This window comes from Zonotrichia leucophrys, chromosome 19 (assembly GCF_028769735.1).
Source record: "Zonotrichia leucophrys gambelii isolate GWCS_2022_RI chromosome 19, RI_Zleu_2.0, whole genome shotgun sequence".
Taxonomy (NCBI): domain Eukaryota; kingdom Metazoa; phylum Chordata; class Aves; order Passeriformes; family Passerellidae; genus Zonotrichia; species Zonotrichia leucophrys.
In genome coordinates this window covers 11,250,650-11,267,145 of record NC_088188.1, presented here as the reverse complement: position 1 = coordinate 11,267,145, position 16,496 = coordinate 11,250,650, and the positions used below count along the sequence as shown (strand labels likewise).

At 58.6% G+C, this 16,496-nt stretch overlaps 1 protein-coding gene across 7 annotated transcripts in view; it reads right to left on the bottom strand.

Moving 5' to 3' along the window:
* RAP1GAP2 (RAP1 GTPase activating protein 2) overlaps positions 1-16,496 on the bottom strand; it is a 54,544-nt gene that overhangs the window by 34,381 nt on the left and 3,667 nt on the right. For 6 of the 7 annotated variants that reach the window (XM_064728997.1, XM_064728998.1, XM_064728999.1 and 3 more), the window contains exons 2-3: positions 15,399-15,515; positions 4,165-4,200 (exon numbers count right to left, since the gene is read on the bottom strand). In XM_064728997.1, the coding sequence (XP_064585067.1) occupies positions 4,165-4,187 (23 nt within the window). In that variant the 5' untranslated portion in view covers positions 4,188-4,200; positions 15,399-15,515. Of the gene's footprint in view, positions 1-4,164; positions 4,201-13,665; positions 13,771-15,398; positions 15,516-16,496 lie in introns of those variants that run through there. The other variant, XM_064729000.1, reaches the window with a different exon arrangement.

The following is a 16,496-nucleotide window of genomic DNA, read 5'->3' as shown; positions in this document are numbered from 1 at the left end:
GCCACCATCCTGGCAGGCCGCTCAAGCAGCTGATGGTGAGCAGGGCTGGTAGCAGCCCCCAGCCGTGGCAGCAGCAGAGGCCTGTCACCATCCCTGGGCACACACCTGCAGTTCCCTGGCACTGCTTCATCCCAGCAGGAACCCAGCCACAGACCTGCTGCCAACACAAGGACTCATTTTGCCTGGCGTGCCATGCCCAGCCATGGCTCTCCTGCACTCTGCTGGTGCACAGCTAACACCCATCCAGCACTGACCCATGGGGACAGACAGCCCAGCCTCATTCTGCCCTCCAGCTCAGCACGGGCTTTAACTGAGTTTAAAGTGTTGTGCAAGTCCAGAGCCTTCCTTGCACCCTGGCCCTATACACTCAGTCCCTCTCCAGGCACTGGCAGGAGGGGGGCACTGCCAGGCTCCAGAACCGGGATAGCCATGCAGGGCATGTTGTGGGGGCTCATTGCTGGGGCTGGCACTGGGCTGGCTCCATGCCCATCAGCAATGGAGAGGAGCAGTTCCACAGACACGGAGATGGGAAACCTCCCTGCGTGCTGCAGCTGGCTGCTTGCAGTAGTTCTGACAGCATTGCCTTTGCATGTGCTTCTCCGGCTAAATATAATTGCAAAACATACATTTACATGCAATTATCCATTTATGAAGTGCTAATAAGTCAAAGGAATTTACTTAGATGCAATCTGCTTGCCAGACCTTGTCCTCACAGGACCCAAGCTCAAACCTCCAAGATCAGTGCAATAGTCAGGGCAGCCAGCTCCAAGATGCTAAATCATTCCCACATCTTCCCATTAACTCAGCTCCAGCCCATCAAATATTAAAGAACCTCAAGCCTGGACACAGCTCTTTTTACGAAGGTCGAGTAAATCTTTCATCTCTTCCCACCTTCATCCTCCTGCTGCCATCAGCAGAGGAGCATCACATGCTCTTTCATGTGAGTTCTGACTGCACACACACTGGCTCCCAGTAATTGCTGTGCATGGCTCCTCCGTTCCACAGAGACATGATTATTTTGGTGCTATTTTTGCTTTATAAGGCTGAAAGAAGAGGTGACTCTGCCTGAAGGGGGGGCTTTTTTACTGGTCTTTGTGTTTAATGCTCTGTGGTTTCTCAGTGCACCCCATCAATAGCAATGAGCAAATAACCAGAGCACAAAGCTGAGGAGGTGTCAGCAGGGGAAGGGCTGGTGAGCCCCCATGGGACATCACCCTGCCACTGTTCCACACAGGAGGAGGAAGGGCCCCACGAGTCCCCATCCCACTTTTCCACCTCCAGCATCCCCAATCCAAGGATTTTACAGGGCCAAGGGGGCTCGAGGGTCTCTGCCTGCTTTCTTGGGGACTCCTGCACTTGCTGGGCTGCTGTGAGAGGCAAGCAAACCCACCTGGCTGGCTCACCTGGCCAGAATTGCTCTTTGACATGCAAGGATCCTTTGCAGGCTGATGTTTCCCTCCAGGGTGACCTTCCCACCAGGGAAGCAGCTTAGCTGCCACCTGGCTCAGGTCTTCCCTTCCTGGCAGCACAACCCGACCTCAAACACCCCATGTGTGACCAGGACTGCTTGGAGCTGTGACCCCGGGAGCCTGGAGACACTTCCAGCTCCCTACAGAGACTTCACGTGGCACAAGAAAACACCAACACCAAGCCAAGGCTGGGGAGCTGCTTCTGGACAGATTCCCCTTTTGCCAGCCCAGGGGATTCAGCAGCTCCAAGTGCTTTCCCCTGAAGTGGGTAAGGAATAACAAAATGTAACAGAAAAGTAGGGATCACAACGGAATTGGTGCAAACCAAACCCAGGGTCTGCAAATGCCAAATCCCATTTACTGCCCAAGTGTCTCAGTCTCCGTCCCACAGCCCCAGCAGCCGAGCAGAGCAGCACCAGTGCCTGCTGCCACCCCTGGGGACGTGCACCCCCAAACACAGTCAGCAGAGTATCCCCAAGCCTCCCCCAGACCAGAGCTCCGGGGCGCTCACAGAGCCCAGCTGTGCGGAGTGCCCGAGCCCTGTACATCGCCTTCCCCGCCCTCCTGCAGCCCTGGCACCTTTGCTGCCACCAGCGGGGTCAGCTGGCGCTGCCAGGGCTCCCCATCGCCTCTCCCGACGCTGCTCCCGCTCTCCGGTCCCTCAGACACATCCCCGGTTACCATAGGAACCAACGGAACCCGAACCGAGGAAGCGAACGGAGAGGCGGGCGGAGGGAGAGCCGCTGTGATGCCCCAGCGCCGCCTGCGTGGGTGAGTTTACCCCGACTGTGTGCGGGCAGTCGGTCCCGTGGGGCACAGGCAGGGCTCGCCCCGCATCCCTCACCCTCCCGCCCCGGCCGGGTGCCCCGGGCCGGGCTCGCTGCCTCAGCTGCTCCAGGGCATGCGGAAAGCAGCTCCGATTTTCGGTAATAACTTACACAGGGGAAGAAAACTTCCCATGCTTGGTGCCTCTGTGCCACGGGTTAAACCAGGACATTCCGACAGAGGCTGCAGCAATAACAAGAGGGCGCTAAACCCCGAAAAGTTTGGGTTTACAATATTTTTATAATTTTAAAAGCTTTTACAAATATGAAACGTGGCTCTGGCTGAGCCCCAATTACGGAACCACTTAATGAAGCAGCCTACCCACAGACCAGAAGCACCAGGGGCTGTGGGAAGCATTCTCTGCAAGCAGCAGTGGATGTTCATCAAAAGCTCCAAGGAAACTCCCTCCTCTGGCCAGGGTGGGAAAGGCGGAGATAGAGAGAAGCGCGGCGCCAACCCTCGCCCTGCCCAGGCCGGAGCATGGCAGCGTGCCCACAGCACTGGCACAGCATTCCAGCCTGCCTGGCACGGCGGAGACAGGAGGGTACAGGGGGCTCTGCTGCAGAACTGCTGCAGCAGCCCTGAAAGAAATCAGGGCACGGTGCACAGCAGAGTGCAAAGAGCAGCTCAGTCCTTCTCAGCTTCACGAAAAAAGGAGTCTGCAGAGAATTCCCTGCCCTCCCCAAAGTGGAAAGCACTGATTTAAACTTCTCATTAGTTCAGCACAACCTGAGCAATGAGCGTAGCACCAGCGATTCTGCTGTGCCATTTACAACGGGCACTGGGCTCGCTCAGGCAGCAGCTCCCCCAGGCTTTCCGGATACTTTTCCATTAATGAATAATTTGCACAATGATTATAGAGGGAAACCGCATGAGCCATCACCCTGTGCACTGCCTGGAGCCCAGGGGAGGCTTGGCCAGAGCATTTCTGCATCAGCACAGGGTGCAGCTGACAGCACTGGAGCTGCACGTGTGCTCACAAGGGGGAACACCAGCCTGGGGTTCCAGGTATCCAGGAATCCAGAATCCAGGAGAGGGGAGGATGCATTACACTGGGAGGGAAGGGATCAGTACCCAGGATGTGCAGCCAGGAGAACAAAGCTGGTGGGAACAGGAGGCAGGTCCCAGACAGCCACGAGTGCTGGGGGAGTAGAGAGCATCGGTGCCACCACTCCCAGACCTTCTCCACCTTCTCTTCCCCATCAGCTGAGGGCGTTCCTCAGCAGGGATGGTGACCTCACACGGGTCACTCCATCACAGCACAGCACCTGGCCCAGTACCACCTTGCCAGAGCTGCACAGCCCACACCACCCACCAGTGTCCAGCAAGTGGCAAATCCATGATGGACCCACCAAGCAACACTGCCAGTCCACAGACCCTCCTGGACCCCAGCAGCATCTCCACCCCCTCCACAGCAGTGCCCAGAGCCCCTCAGCAGCACAGGAGAGGAGCTGGGTCACCGGCACTCACTGTTCCACTGACACCACCCCTCCAGATTGAAAAACAAAATACAAAACCTCCACACTTCATTGGATTTCCACCCAGAAGCTCAGTGTCAGCCTGACCAGCTGATTCCCACCCTCGAGGCAGAGCTGGTGCCCTGTGGGTTGCCCCGTGCACCTCTCAGCCCGCTGATCTCACAGCGCTCGTGTCACCGTGTCTGCTGCAACCTCCCAGTGCCTGATTCACTCCAGGCTGCCAGGAGAACAGACTGTGGGACAGGCACGAACGCGTGTCCTGGAGTGGGCGGACATGGCTGGGCTCCACTGCACCAGCTGGAGCGCAGCTCCCGGGAGAGCATCCCCCGCACCCCGAGCCAGCCCAGCCCCAGCCCGCGGGAAACCGCGGCGAGGAACAGCCAGGTACTCACTTGATCTTCAGGCTGGCCAGCATCGTCTTGTCGATCCTGGGGGGAGAGAGAAAGAGAGAGCAGGCTGTTACTGCAGGCACGGGGCTCCAGATGTGGCTGGAGGGGGCTGGGTACTGGGGGCTGCTGCCAAACACGACCTCAGCACATCCTTTGGAGGTGCCAGCGCTCCAACTGACACGACCAATGCCACAGAAAGATTTCATCGGAAAACAAAATCAACCAAGATTTAACCCAAAGTGAAGCCTGGCAGCAAGCAAGAAAAAAATCCCCCTAGCTCCTTCCTGGTGCAGAAGTGCTGCGTCCCAGTCTGGAATGCCAGAGGTGAGCTGGGCAGCAGAGCAAGGCATCGCCTGTGTCCCAGCTCTCTCCAAAGCACAGCTGCCACAAACCAGGTGTTCTCAGATGATGGACCTGTGGCAGCCCTGGGGCTGGGAAGGTCCCCCCAGACCCCACATACTGCAACCCAGCCCAGGCAGACAAAACACAGAGCAGCCCCATTGCTCCCAGCCCTCGCTGGCTCATGTGGGACCAGCAGCCCCAGTTGCTTCGCTCGTTTCCCTGGCTCTGGTAATGAGTGCTCATCTCCTCAGAATCATTGTGCTTACAGTCATATTAATATTAATTAATGCAAATCATAGTAATGTCTCAAAATGCAAAATAATGTCTTTTGGCAGTCACTGAAAATGCTCTGTTATCTGCCACATGGAATCAATTCCACATCTCAAAAAAAGACCAAACAGCAAAATAACACCCCCAGCACCCTCTTGTTTTGTACTGTGATTGCAGAGAACACAGCATGGCCACAGAAATGCAGCTTCCCCCCACCTTGCAGCTCTACCTTGTCCCCCCCAGGCCGGGCTCTGCTGTCAGGAGGGGCTGCACCCGCGGGGGGCACAGGGGCCGGGCCCTGGCACTCTGTGGCACAGCCTGAGCCTGGCAGGCACTCGGGCACAGGTGCCATCACCTTGCCCAGGGTCCCTCACTTGCAGCAGCCTCACCCTCCCAAAACCCCATGGCTGCGGGAGCTCTGTGCCAGGCATTTCCCCAAGCATCAGCTTCCATGCTCTGCTCTGGAGAGCCAGCATGCTGCTGCTCCTAAAATAGATCTAGGGCACCTGCTATTGTGACTCAATATCTTACAAGCCTGCCCAGACCTTGTTGATCATTAAATCACGCTGAACATCAGAGCGTGCTGGGGAGCAGAGCTGTTTCCAAACTCAGTGGCAGAGGCAAAGCAGCCCAGGGACACCGGGGGGCTGGGGCAGCCCCCATGGGACCCGTCCCTGAGTGAGGGCTGCACCAGGGGCTCCATCCGGAGCCACGGCAAGAAAAAACAGCTGTTGTTATTTGGCCTCTTAGAGTGAGAAGGGGAGAAAAAGAAACAACAACAACAACAACCAAAAAAAAAAACCCACAGGAAATAAACTCCCATATTTGGGAAACCGCAGTGGCAGTGTGACTGTGAGAGCCGTTTGTGTGCCCTGCCCTGCCCTGCCCCAAAGGCGGCAAAATGAAACTGCCCACACCCCACAGCGCTGGGCAGCAGCAGCTCCGGGGCAGCACCCACAGCGGCTTTCAGACCTTGTGCATCCCTACAGCCGGACCGGGAACACCGCATCTGGCCCCGGGACGAGCACCCTGCTCCGGGACCTCGCCGGCAGCAGATGCAGCTGCTGGAGATTTATAAAACAGCAATTTCCAGCCCAGCAGAGAATGGAAATAGCGAGTGCGGCCACAGCAGGAGGCGCTGGGTGTGCCCAGGCACCTCACACGCAGCCCCACAGGAAGGGTGGGGCGGCCGGGGCCGTGAGAAGAGGCGGGCGCAGGTGCGGGGCTCCGGCAGGTCCCTTCTTTTCCAGGGCACGCCCCGGGAAGGCTCTCGGGCAGCGCGCAGGGGTTTCCAGGAGTGCCTTCCCCGGGACCCGGGCAGGAAAGCACAGATCCCTTGGCAGCAGCCCCCAGCCCACAGCTCCTGGGGATGGGGCTCCCCCGCCGCCCTCACCGTGCACATACTGGCAGGGTGTCTAAAGGAAAGGCCCTGTCCTGTTCCCCCAGCCCCAACTGCAAACACAGCCCGCAAGAGCCAGTGCAGCCCCCAAGGGCCGCCTCAGCCCCCCAAGGGCCAGCGCAGCCCCCTCCAGCTGGCACAGCCCGTTTTCCTCAGTGACTCTCCAGCTCGTGATTTTCTTTCCCCTGCAACTGCCAGAGCACACAGGCAGGCAATGCAGAGCAGAGCGCAGCTGGCCCTGGATGCCCTGCCAGGGACGGTCACGGCTCTGCTGCACCGCCGGAGCTCCTGGGATGCCCCCGGGCAGGCAGGGCCCAGAGCCGCTGCTCTCAACAGGATCGTGGGACAGAGCTGCCATTTGCCCGCCCCAAAATGAGCCCACATATCACAAAACTTATTTGAACAGAGGTCTATCCAAGTGCTCCCTTTGCCTTTGTAAGTAAAGAACACGCAATGCGGCCAAGGCAGCTCTCTTGGCTTCAAAAGCTTTGGCTTCAGAGAGGCTCTGCTCCATCCCAGGGGACCCTGCAAAGCCTCGGCGCTCCAGCTGCCCTCCCGGTGCCCTCGCAGTCACTCAGCATTCCCCAGCCGGTCCCGGGCACCGCATTGCCCTCAAAGCCCCGGCGCTGCCACTGTCCAGCCCCTGCAGCCCTGCGGACCCGGGAGGGTGCGGAGCATCCCTGTGCCCCAGACACCACCACAGCCACAGCGCACTTGGAACGGGCACAAAACACCTCGGAGAGGGCAGAGGGAGAACCGCGTGGTCTCCTTAAGCTGTTTCCCTACAGATGAACTCCTCTCAGAAGCGAGAGACAGGAGCGAACCGACCCGCCGAGCTCGGGGTACCGGCAGCAGCCCTGCTGAGGACACACAAGAACGGGATGACTCCTGAAGGTGCCAGGACCTGCCCTGGACCAGGAGGGAGCTTGCTGCACACGCCAAGGTGCCCAAGGGAGAGCAGCGAGAGAGGCGCGGGGGCAGCCGCTCCGGCAGGTGCCGAGCCCAGCGGAGCCCCGGGGCAATGCCCTCACTCCCACCACCCGGGGGCTGCTCAGGGCCGCAGCCGTGCCAGGCTTGCGGGGCACGGGGCAGGAAGGTCCTTCCCGACCCGCACGCTCGGGCTGGCACTGCCAGGGAGGGCTGTGCCCGAGGGCACCGCGCCGGTGGCTCCTGCTCCGCCAGAGGGAGGGGAGCGCCCACACGGCTCCAGCAGAGCGAGGGAGGGAGGGGAAGGCACCCACCAGCCGTAGCCGCCGAAGGACACGCTGCGCTTCCTCTGGAACATGCTGGGGGCTCGGTGCTGCCGGGGCGCTGCGGCCGCGGGCACAGCGGGCACGGGACGGCGGGCACAGCGGGCACAGCGGGCACGGCCGGAGCGGAGCTGTGCCGGGCGGGGGGACCGGAGCACGTCGCGTCCGCCGCCCCCAGCGCAGCAGCGAATGCACACGCGCACACAGAAACACCACAAAAAAAGTCGTTTCCTTTTCTTTTCGTGGCCACAGGCTTTTCGCAACCTCACGCTGCAAATATCGTATTTCTCCTAAAGGCAGGACCACCATCGGCGCCGCACGGGCAGCGGGGCTGAGCCACGGCCGTGTCACCCACACACGCCGTGCCCTGCGGCTGCCCCGGCCGCTGAGGCCCGATCCAGAGGGTCACTGGTGCAGCACGGTGCTCTGCCCCTTGCTCTCTGTCCCCGAAATGGCAGCGTTGCAGTCGCAGCACCAGGCTGGCTCCCTGCTAGGGGAACCTCCACCCACCCCTCCAGTACCCCTCTGGGGACAGTCATCCCACCAAAGGCATCAAAACCCCATCACCTCATCTCTCATGGCAAACACATCCCACCATCCCAGAGCCCAGCGAGGCATCTCCCACTAGCTCCCATGCTGCTGCCTGAGGCAGGTTTTCCACCCTCTGGTGCCCTGGCAGCTCTGTAAGGCTGAAGTGGCACCTGCAGCCTGAGCACCACCCAAACTCCCCTGTCCTTTAACAGCCAGGCTTCAGAAATCCCACGGGAATGGAAATGCTGACATCTAGCTGGGTATGAGCTCCCATCCATCACAAATCCCAGAAAACAGATGCTGCTCCCCACTTTGGGCATGGCAGGGCACAGCAGAGCTGTGGGGAAGTGAGCCTGGTCGCAGGGGTGGGCATGGTGCCCAGAGGCTGAGTGTGGTGCCCACCTCACACCTTTCACCTCCCCAAACCAACCAGCGCCCACCTGCACCCGCTCAGAGCTGGGCTGCACCAGGGGATCAGCACCTCAAAGGCCAGAAAGAGCCTCTGAGTGCAAGGTCCAGCCAGACACTCACCTCCTACCCCAGTGATCCAGGCCAACGCCTGGTGTGGGCTCGCAGCATCCCCTTGCCCTGGCACTCCATGCAGGGCTGGCTCCTGGATCAGAGGCAGCTCTAGCCCAGCATTCTCATACAAGCACCCAAAAGCTTTAAATGGAGAGGCACTTGAATTCTATCTGATGTGTGAAAAAAGGGGTGGGGGGAGAGGGGGTATAGCAAGCTGAAGAGAGAAATCGCTCAACTCCAGGGAAAAAACTTGGACTGAAATCCAGCTATTTCAACTCCTACTTTCTGCCCACAGCCTTAAAGGGATGAAACGATGGAAAGTCTTTTAATTTTAGAGCTCTTAAGGACATTATTAAAAAAAAAAATGCTGCAGGCTTTGAAGCCATAATTCAGGTGCTACAAAATATCTAGAGCAGTCATTTGCTTGGAACACGTTTGTTTCTGGCCTGCCTGATCTGTGTCAAAGCTCTGCACCAGCAGCAGTGTGACGTTATCCTCTCGCTTCATCTTCCCCCAGGTCGTGTCTTCCTTACACTCCTCCCAGGTGATTTCTGCCCAGCTCTACCGAGCTGCTCACAATTAAAATGTCTGAAAACAAAAGCTTTGGGCGCAGCCAGGCTCTGCCACACACTGGAACGAGCCCCAGTGCGGCCGCTCCAGCAGGGCCCTGCCTGCAGAGGTGTGGGACACGGGTGACAGTGGCTGTGGGAGGCACTGACCTTGGCTGGTACCACAGCTTGGCCAGGAACAACTGGGAGAGCCCCAGAGACACGGCCAGCTTTAGACCTGTCCCCTTTTCCCCTTGCAGCACCTTGTTCTGCTGCTTTGGCCCTGCGGGAGCTCACGGCCACCAGAGGTGACACGGACACAGGACGGGTGACAGGGACACTCACGGCAGGGCAGGACCTGGCTCCCTTTGCCACAGCTCACTGCAGTCACTAGGTCGTTGTCACCATTGTCACTCCTGCAGCTCCTCCTCACCTCACGCTAAAGCACAGGGTGACCCCCCTGCCTGCCCCAGGATTTCAGAGCACAAGAGGGCAGGACCCTGGACGGCCATAGGGAAGCCTCTCCATTTCCAGCTCCAGGAGGGAGTGGGGCCGCCCTGCACAAGCCCACCTGACCCGCTCCAGCACCTGGGGACACCCATGGCTGGCAGTGAAAGGAGTGGAGCTCTTCCTGCTCCCCATCCCCACAACTGGCAGTCCCCCAGGGCCACATCAGCCGCCCCAGATACAGGTGAAAAACTGCATTTGAACCAGGCAAAGGTTAAAAACACACCAGGGGCCAGCCTCAGCTGCCCCAGCCTCCCTGGCTCTGGGTATCTCACCACCGCCTGCCCAGCACCATCTCACCCGCAGGGGCGTGCCTCCAGAAATAGGCTCTGCAATGACATTTTCTCACTTCCCCTCTTCCCCCCCCGAGGTTTCACACAGGCTCAAAAAAAAACAAGGAGAAAACCTTCCTACTTTCAGAGCAGGCACAGGCAAATCATAGCCGAGCAGCCAAAATTAGGGAAAACAAAACCCTGGGGGAGGACAACTCCTCAGTACCATCTGCACCAGTCTAAATTAACATCTCCCAGGGGCCTCTGCCAGAACCAGGATCCCATTGCTCCAACCAAACCTGGTGAGCAGCCCCTGCCCACTGGGAACAGTGCCACACTGCTGGTGACATCTCAGAGCAGGATTGTGCCCTGCAAGGGCAGCATAATTCTTCCCTTTCTTACTGGGATTGCATCATTAGTGCTTTAATATTGCCTGCGGCACTCTGAGGGCATTCGGCTTCCTTTAATGATTCTAAAGAAGGTTGTGGGCACCCAGAAATATTAGATTTTGTCCTGACAGGAAGAACATGCCGTGCACATCATCAGCTTGACCTACAGAGCAAAGGAAAACAGCGTCCACATTACCTCTGACTCAGTTCATGGAATATTTAAGCACTATTTTCTTCCCTTTATGGTACTGCTGAAGTGAAAAGAGAAACTCCATATCTTAAATGCGGCTTCCCACAAACCCCAGCTTTCTCTCAGGGGTGGCTCTTCACTGTCCAACAGCTTCAGACCAGAAGGACCGGGCGGCTCCTTTGGTCACAGGGAGGCTGTGTGTCACCCAGAGGGCAGCTTCAGACACAGGATGGGAAAGCCAGAGCCCTTCCTGAGCCCAGCTCAAGCTCAAACCATGCTCCAGCTCCTCTTCCACATTCTTGAGAAACCACTGATGGCTCATGGACTCATCCCTACGTCCAAAGTGATCCGACCTCTCCTGCTCGTTTCTGTGGAAATGGCTGAAAAACTGATCCTGGAGGAAGCCACTGTGCATCCGGCAGAGCCTCATTTCTCAGGCAGCTGGCACAGAGGGACACTTACACCAGGTATGGCAGCACCAGCTTTCCCAGCAGCCCAGGAAGCGCCCAGCACAGAGGAGAGGAGCCCAGGAAACCAAGAGGTGCTGGCCAGGCGCCCGTGACCCCCAAAGCCCCACTGGCCGCTCCCACCATGGCATGAACCAGCTCTTTGCTGCAGAGGGACACAGATCGTGTCTCACCACAGCCCTGTATGCAGAAACTCATCACACGGGCTCCCAGGCTCATGGAATTCTTCTCAGCCCACTGAATTTAATGCACAGCGTTGTTTGTTTTCTCAAGGCCACCCATTTTAGAGTCCTGCCTTGATAGCAAGGGCACAAAATTCCTCTCTCATGAAAAGGCATGAAAAGGCTCTCTCTAGGAAAAGCCTGTTCAAGCACACAGATTTTCTGTGCCTGTTTTCTCCACCTTTTCCAGCCACCCCCTTCCCATGCCAGTGGAGCCAGAGGGAGGATGCAGAGGGGAGCAGCAGAGGCTCACATCCCCGTGCCAGTGTAGCTGGAAGGAAGATGCAGAGGGAAGGAGCAGAGGCTCCCATCCCCGTGCCCTGAGCCTCCCCAGGAGCCAGCAGGGAGGCTGCTCTGTGCACCCACACAGGGCCCAACGGGTGCCTGGCACAGGATGCTGCAGGGACAGGGCAGCACCCCTGCCCGCCGTGCTGCTCTGTGGCTGTGGCAGCCCTGCTGCAGGCAGAGGAGCAGCTGCCGTGCCAGAGCAGGTCCTGGGCTGTCACCATGGCTACCTGCACATCCCTGCACGTCAGTCCCCACTGCCTGCAGGAACGGGAGCCCAGAGCTCGCCTGCCCAGGCAGTGCAGGGGCTGCAGGAAGGAGGGTGCATTGGGGCAAACCTCCACAAAAACCTGCCCCCAGAGCCAGGCTGGCACTGGCAGCTGCGCCAGGAGCCGGAGAGGGTTTGGCCCAATTCACACAGCAAACACAGAGCAGGGGGTGGCTGCAGCCAGTGAAGAAATTGTGGAGACAGAAAAAGAACAGCTTAAACTGAAAACCAGGGCTGGGAAAACGTGGGGGCGGGATGAAAGCATGGGAATGAGAGAGACCTGAACATGTTTTGGCTGGAAATTAGGAGGTTTCTAATTTTCAATACAATCAATCTCTGGGACAATTTCCTAATGATGGAGATAAAGGAATCAAAAATACCCCAACCCCCTCATTGAGACTCAGAAGATTTAAGATATTACACAAGGTGGTAAGGTCTAGTGTCCCTGTCCATAGGGGGGGTGTTTGAAAATGGGTGACCTTTACAGTCCCTTTAGCCCAAAGCATTCTGTGACTGTGCGATCCTGCAATGCCCTCAGCAGCAGGGCGCTGGGCTCGCTGACCCAGCATGTGTCCTGGCACCTTCCCCTGCCCAGGGCTGCTCCCCTGCTCACCCTGCCCTGCACCCTGGCCTCAGCAGCACACAGGGAGTCCGTGGCTGCCCGAGGCTGACCTGCACTGGCACAAGGTCAGACCTCAGCAGCCAGGCTCAGGTTTGAGACCAAACCCGTGTGTGGACACTGAACATTGCAAACAAGCCACGTGGGGCTTGGACTCGAGCTTTTCCAAATCCTGCTACCTCTTGCCAACATCACCTGTACTTTTCAACCATTTTGAGTGGGCTTTTCAAGAGCCAGGCTGAAACCAAATCGCAGTCGAGCAACAGTCCTTCTGGCATCCAGCTTGGAGGCAGATGTTAACTCCAAGCAAGGATTCATCTGCCCCCACAAAACTGCAAAACTGTCTGTGGAGAATGAGCTGGTTTTAGCTCCTGGAAAAAATGTCTCTCCTCCTGTTGCTGCTGAAGTCCTGTTCCTGTTTCCACAGCAGCAGCAGCCACCAGAGCATCTGAGCAGGTACACAACAAGCAGCAGCAGCAGCAGAGGGCCTCTCTGAGCAGCCCTCGGGACCCTGCTACCACACAGATGTGCCTAGGGATGAGGGAAGGGAGGATGATAAAACAAACAAGCAAAGAAAAAGGCATGTTTGCTGCTATGGTTATCCTCTCCAGTGGGAGGAACCGGCAGCAGAGAGAGAATGCAGTATCTGTGAAACGTGGTGTGTGCAAGCGCGAGCCGGCTGCCTGCAATCACACCGCGGGGTGGATCTGAATTTAAACTCTTTGGCACGATTCCAACCTCCAATAAATCCTGCCTTGTGGGCAGATATTATGTCCCTTCTGCTTCTAAAACAACAAGCAGTCTTAAACAAAACAGCAGAGCCTAGAGCGTGCAGAAGATGGCACAACCTGGCAGGATCCATGTCAGCCTGCGTTCGCCAGGGATGCAAACAACATCTCACAGCCCTCACAGGCTCTGTGCAGCTCCACGCCAGGCACACCGGTGCTCTGCCTGTGGGAATGAGCAGGATGAAGGGAAAGCTCAGCCTGGTGGGCAGACATTGCACGGCTTTCCTGTCAGGGACGAGCTGCAGCCCCGCACAGGGGCCGTGGTGGGGAGGATCGCCCCAGCAGACTGGCGTGGGCACGCAGGGAGGCTCAGACATCCCCGTCTTGTGCGAACACCTGAGGCTCCCGACCAGGAGGTGCCGGGGGAGGCAGGACAGAGCCCCCCGCATGCCGCAGGGCCCCCGGGGACAGCAGGCAGAGCCCCGCACGGGCTGCTGGAAATCGCCTCCTAGAATGGTCAATATTCTAAGAGCCGAGCTGGCAGCCGCTTCACCGCCCTCCCACACACGGGTCCCGTTATCCCGGTCCGTCCCCAGCCCCGAGCCTCCGAACAGCCCCCGGCTCCCGGCCCCAGCCCCGAACGCGGACGGAGCAGCGGAGCGCCGTGCGGGGCTGCCCCGCTGAGCACGTACGTACCGGGGATGGAGCCGCAGCCCCGCGCCGTGCCGTGCCGTGCCCGCCGCTCCCGCCTGCGGATCCCGCCGCGGTGGCGGAGCCGGCCCCGGGCGGGGCGGGGCAGAACCGGGCGGGGCGGGGCAGAACCGGGCGGGGCGCGTTCCCCGCCCGCCGCCGCGGCCCCGGGATCCCGCCGGCTGCGGGGGCAGAGCCTGCCCGGTGCCGCCGCCCGGTCCTGCCCAAGGCACCAACGCAGCCCCGCCGCGTCTGTCCCCTCGCTCCCTCCCCACCGAGCAGCCGCCGCAGCGTGCCCGGGCCCCAGCGGTGCCCGCAGCATCCCCCTGCCCGTCCCGGGGCCCGCGGCTGCTCCTGCAGAGCCAGAGCTTACGCTTGGGCCGCCTTGGGAGACAAACATTTTACTCCCATGAGAGAGACACAGACACCACTCATAATTGGTCGTTGGTATCCTACAGAGTCTCCAGACGGCTCCAGGTAACTTCCCAGGGGAAGCTTCCAGGTAACTTTTCCGCTGGGAAATCAAAGGAATCCAGGGAAATTAAGGCCCTCGGGAAATCAAATGAATCTAGTGAAATTAACCCCAACAGCACTCAACATCAATTATAAATGATGTTACACGCATTTCAGTTGCACGTGCCAAATGAGACATGCACATCAGGCGCGGGGCTAACACAACCTCTGAAAGCAATTTGCAAAAATTAGTTAAAATCAATAAACAGCACAGTCATTCCAGTTTCTGGAAAGCCTCTCCAGCGGCAGGCAGAGGAATTCCCGTCGCGGGAAGCAGATGGCAGCAGGCAGCGTGTCTGCCGTGGCTCCTGCCGGCAACAGCCGGCACCTCATCGTGCCCCTGGAAGTCCCTCCCAGGTGTGAATGTCACCTGTCCCAGGTGTGAATGTCACGTCCTTCCACCCCACCCGGCTTGCCCTGCATGAAAAGTACCCACAGCCCTTCCTGTCCTGGGAAATCCAAGTGGATTTTGGGCACCTCCATCCTCTGCAGCCACCCTCCCACTGCTGTTCTCATCCATGCAGTTCCAGGCAGATAAATACTTCAGGGCTTTAAGGGCTCTTGGAGCAAAACTGCTGCTGAAACAGAGAGGGAAGAGCTTTTAGTGCCGCAGCCACTCAGGGGCTCAGCATGTTCCAGAGCTCTTTGAGGCCAGAGAGCAGATGCTGCTCTGTGTGTGTGTCTGGAGGCCCATGAGGCTTTTATGTTAATGGTGTTTTATCATCAAACACGGGGTGGGAACTGACAGCAATGCATATACATCAGCAGGGAGAGCCACAGCATGTGCCTGGGATGTGGCTCCCAAGGGGAGAGTTTAAGCACCGACCAAAATCAGGGGATCAGAACAGATATTTTCCAATGATCACTGATGGCTGGGGAAAACACAGCCCCTGGCTACCATCTGTTTTCAAGTAAACCTCAAGTGCTGCCCACATAAAGCAGATCCTCGACCAAAACCATGGGGACGATTACAAGAAGAGTTTGGGCAGGCAGGTGGTCATTTGTCCTTCCCACTGCTTTAAACCAAACAGCTCTTATGTGGTGTTTGCAGCTCCTGGTGCAACCACTGCACCTGGCACTTGATTTTGAAGCAAAGCCCGAGATGCTCATGTGTCACTGGGCTCCCAGACAGGCTCAGCAGGCCCACAAGGGCTTGTGACAGAGCAAGCAGCAGGGCGTGCCAGTGCTCTACCCACAGTGCCCACCCTGAGCCCGCAGCCCCTCACCTGCTGGGGGAGCCCAGGTCTGCCCTGCTGACGATGCGGTGCTGCTGGGGCGAGTAGAGCCACTGGAAAGCCGTCAGCGTCCTCTCCTCGATGCGGAAGCGGCCCTCTCGCACGTACCTAAAAATAAACCCAGGGAGACTGAAATATTCATCAGCCCCGATTGCGGGAGGGAGCGCAGCGCGCAGCAGCGGCTGGGCCCGCACCACGGCCCGCCCCGGGGGCAGCAGAAAATCCTTTACAGCCCCTCCTCTGCCTGCTGCCCGTGCCATCCTCACCCTCACTGCCCCCAGCCCACGCACCCACGGCCGTGTCTGGGACAGGGCATCCCCTGAGACTGACCCCAGGGAGGGGGCCCTGCACCCCCTTGGGTACTGTGGGACTGCTGCCAGCTGCAACCCTGTACAGCCCCAGGGGACAGAGCCCCCAGCCCACCCAGGGCCCCCAGACCAGCCCCCAGCCCACCCAGACCAGACCCACAGGCCGCCCTGACTGCCTGATGCAGGAAAGCAAAGCCAAACATTCCCAGAGCAGCACAGGACATTCCCCTGTACAGCCCCAGGGGACAGAGGCACAGCACCTCTGCTCAGCACCATCGTGTTGGGGCACAGCCTGCCCCAGCACACACCCACCCCCAGGCCAGCCCCATCCCCAGGCTGGCCCTGGCTCCAAGGCCTTTCTAGCATCACTTTGAATGCCAGGCCAGATGCTGAGGCTTATCCAGTAACAGTCAAATGACTTGATGGTTATGAATTTGATTAGAAGAGTATGGGTTCCCTGTTAAGTGAGCAAAATTCTGATAACTGCAGTTGTTTCCATTTTTTGGAACAAAATCCTGCTGCCTGCTTCCATGCCAGCAGCCAGCTGCACTTCATACACACTCCTCTGATTTCATCAGCAAGTGATTAATAAGTTAAAGCCCCTGTAGTGCTGATGGGAGACACACGCACACAGCTGCAGCAGCCATGAACCTCAGCCAGAGCTGCAGAGAGCTCCTGTCCCTTCCTCTGCACATGGATGCTCCAGGAGGTTCATTCCCAGCATTAACCCCAGGGATGTGCCCGCACTGGATGGGGCTGAGGGGAGGCTCCAGCGTGCCAG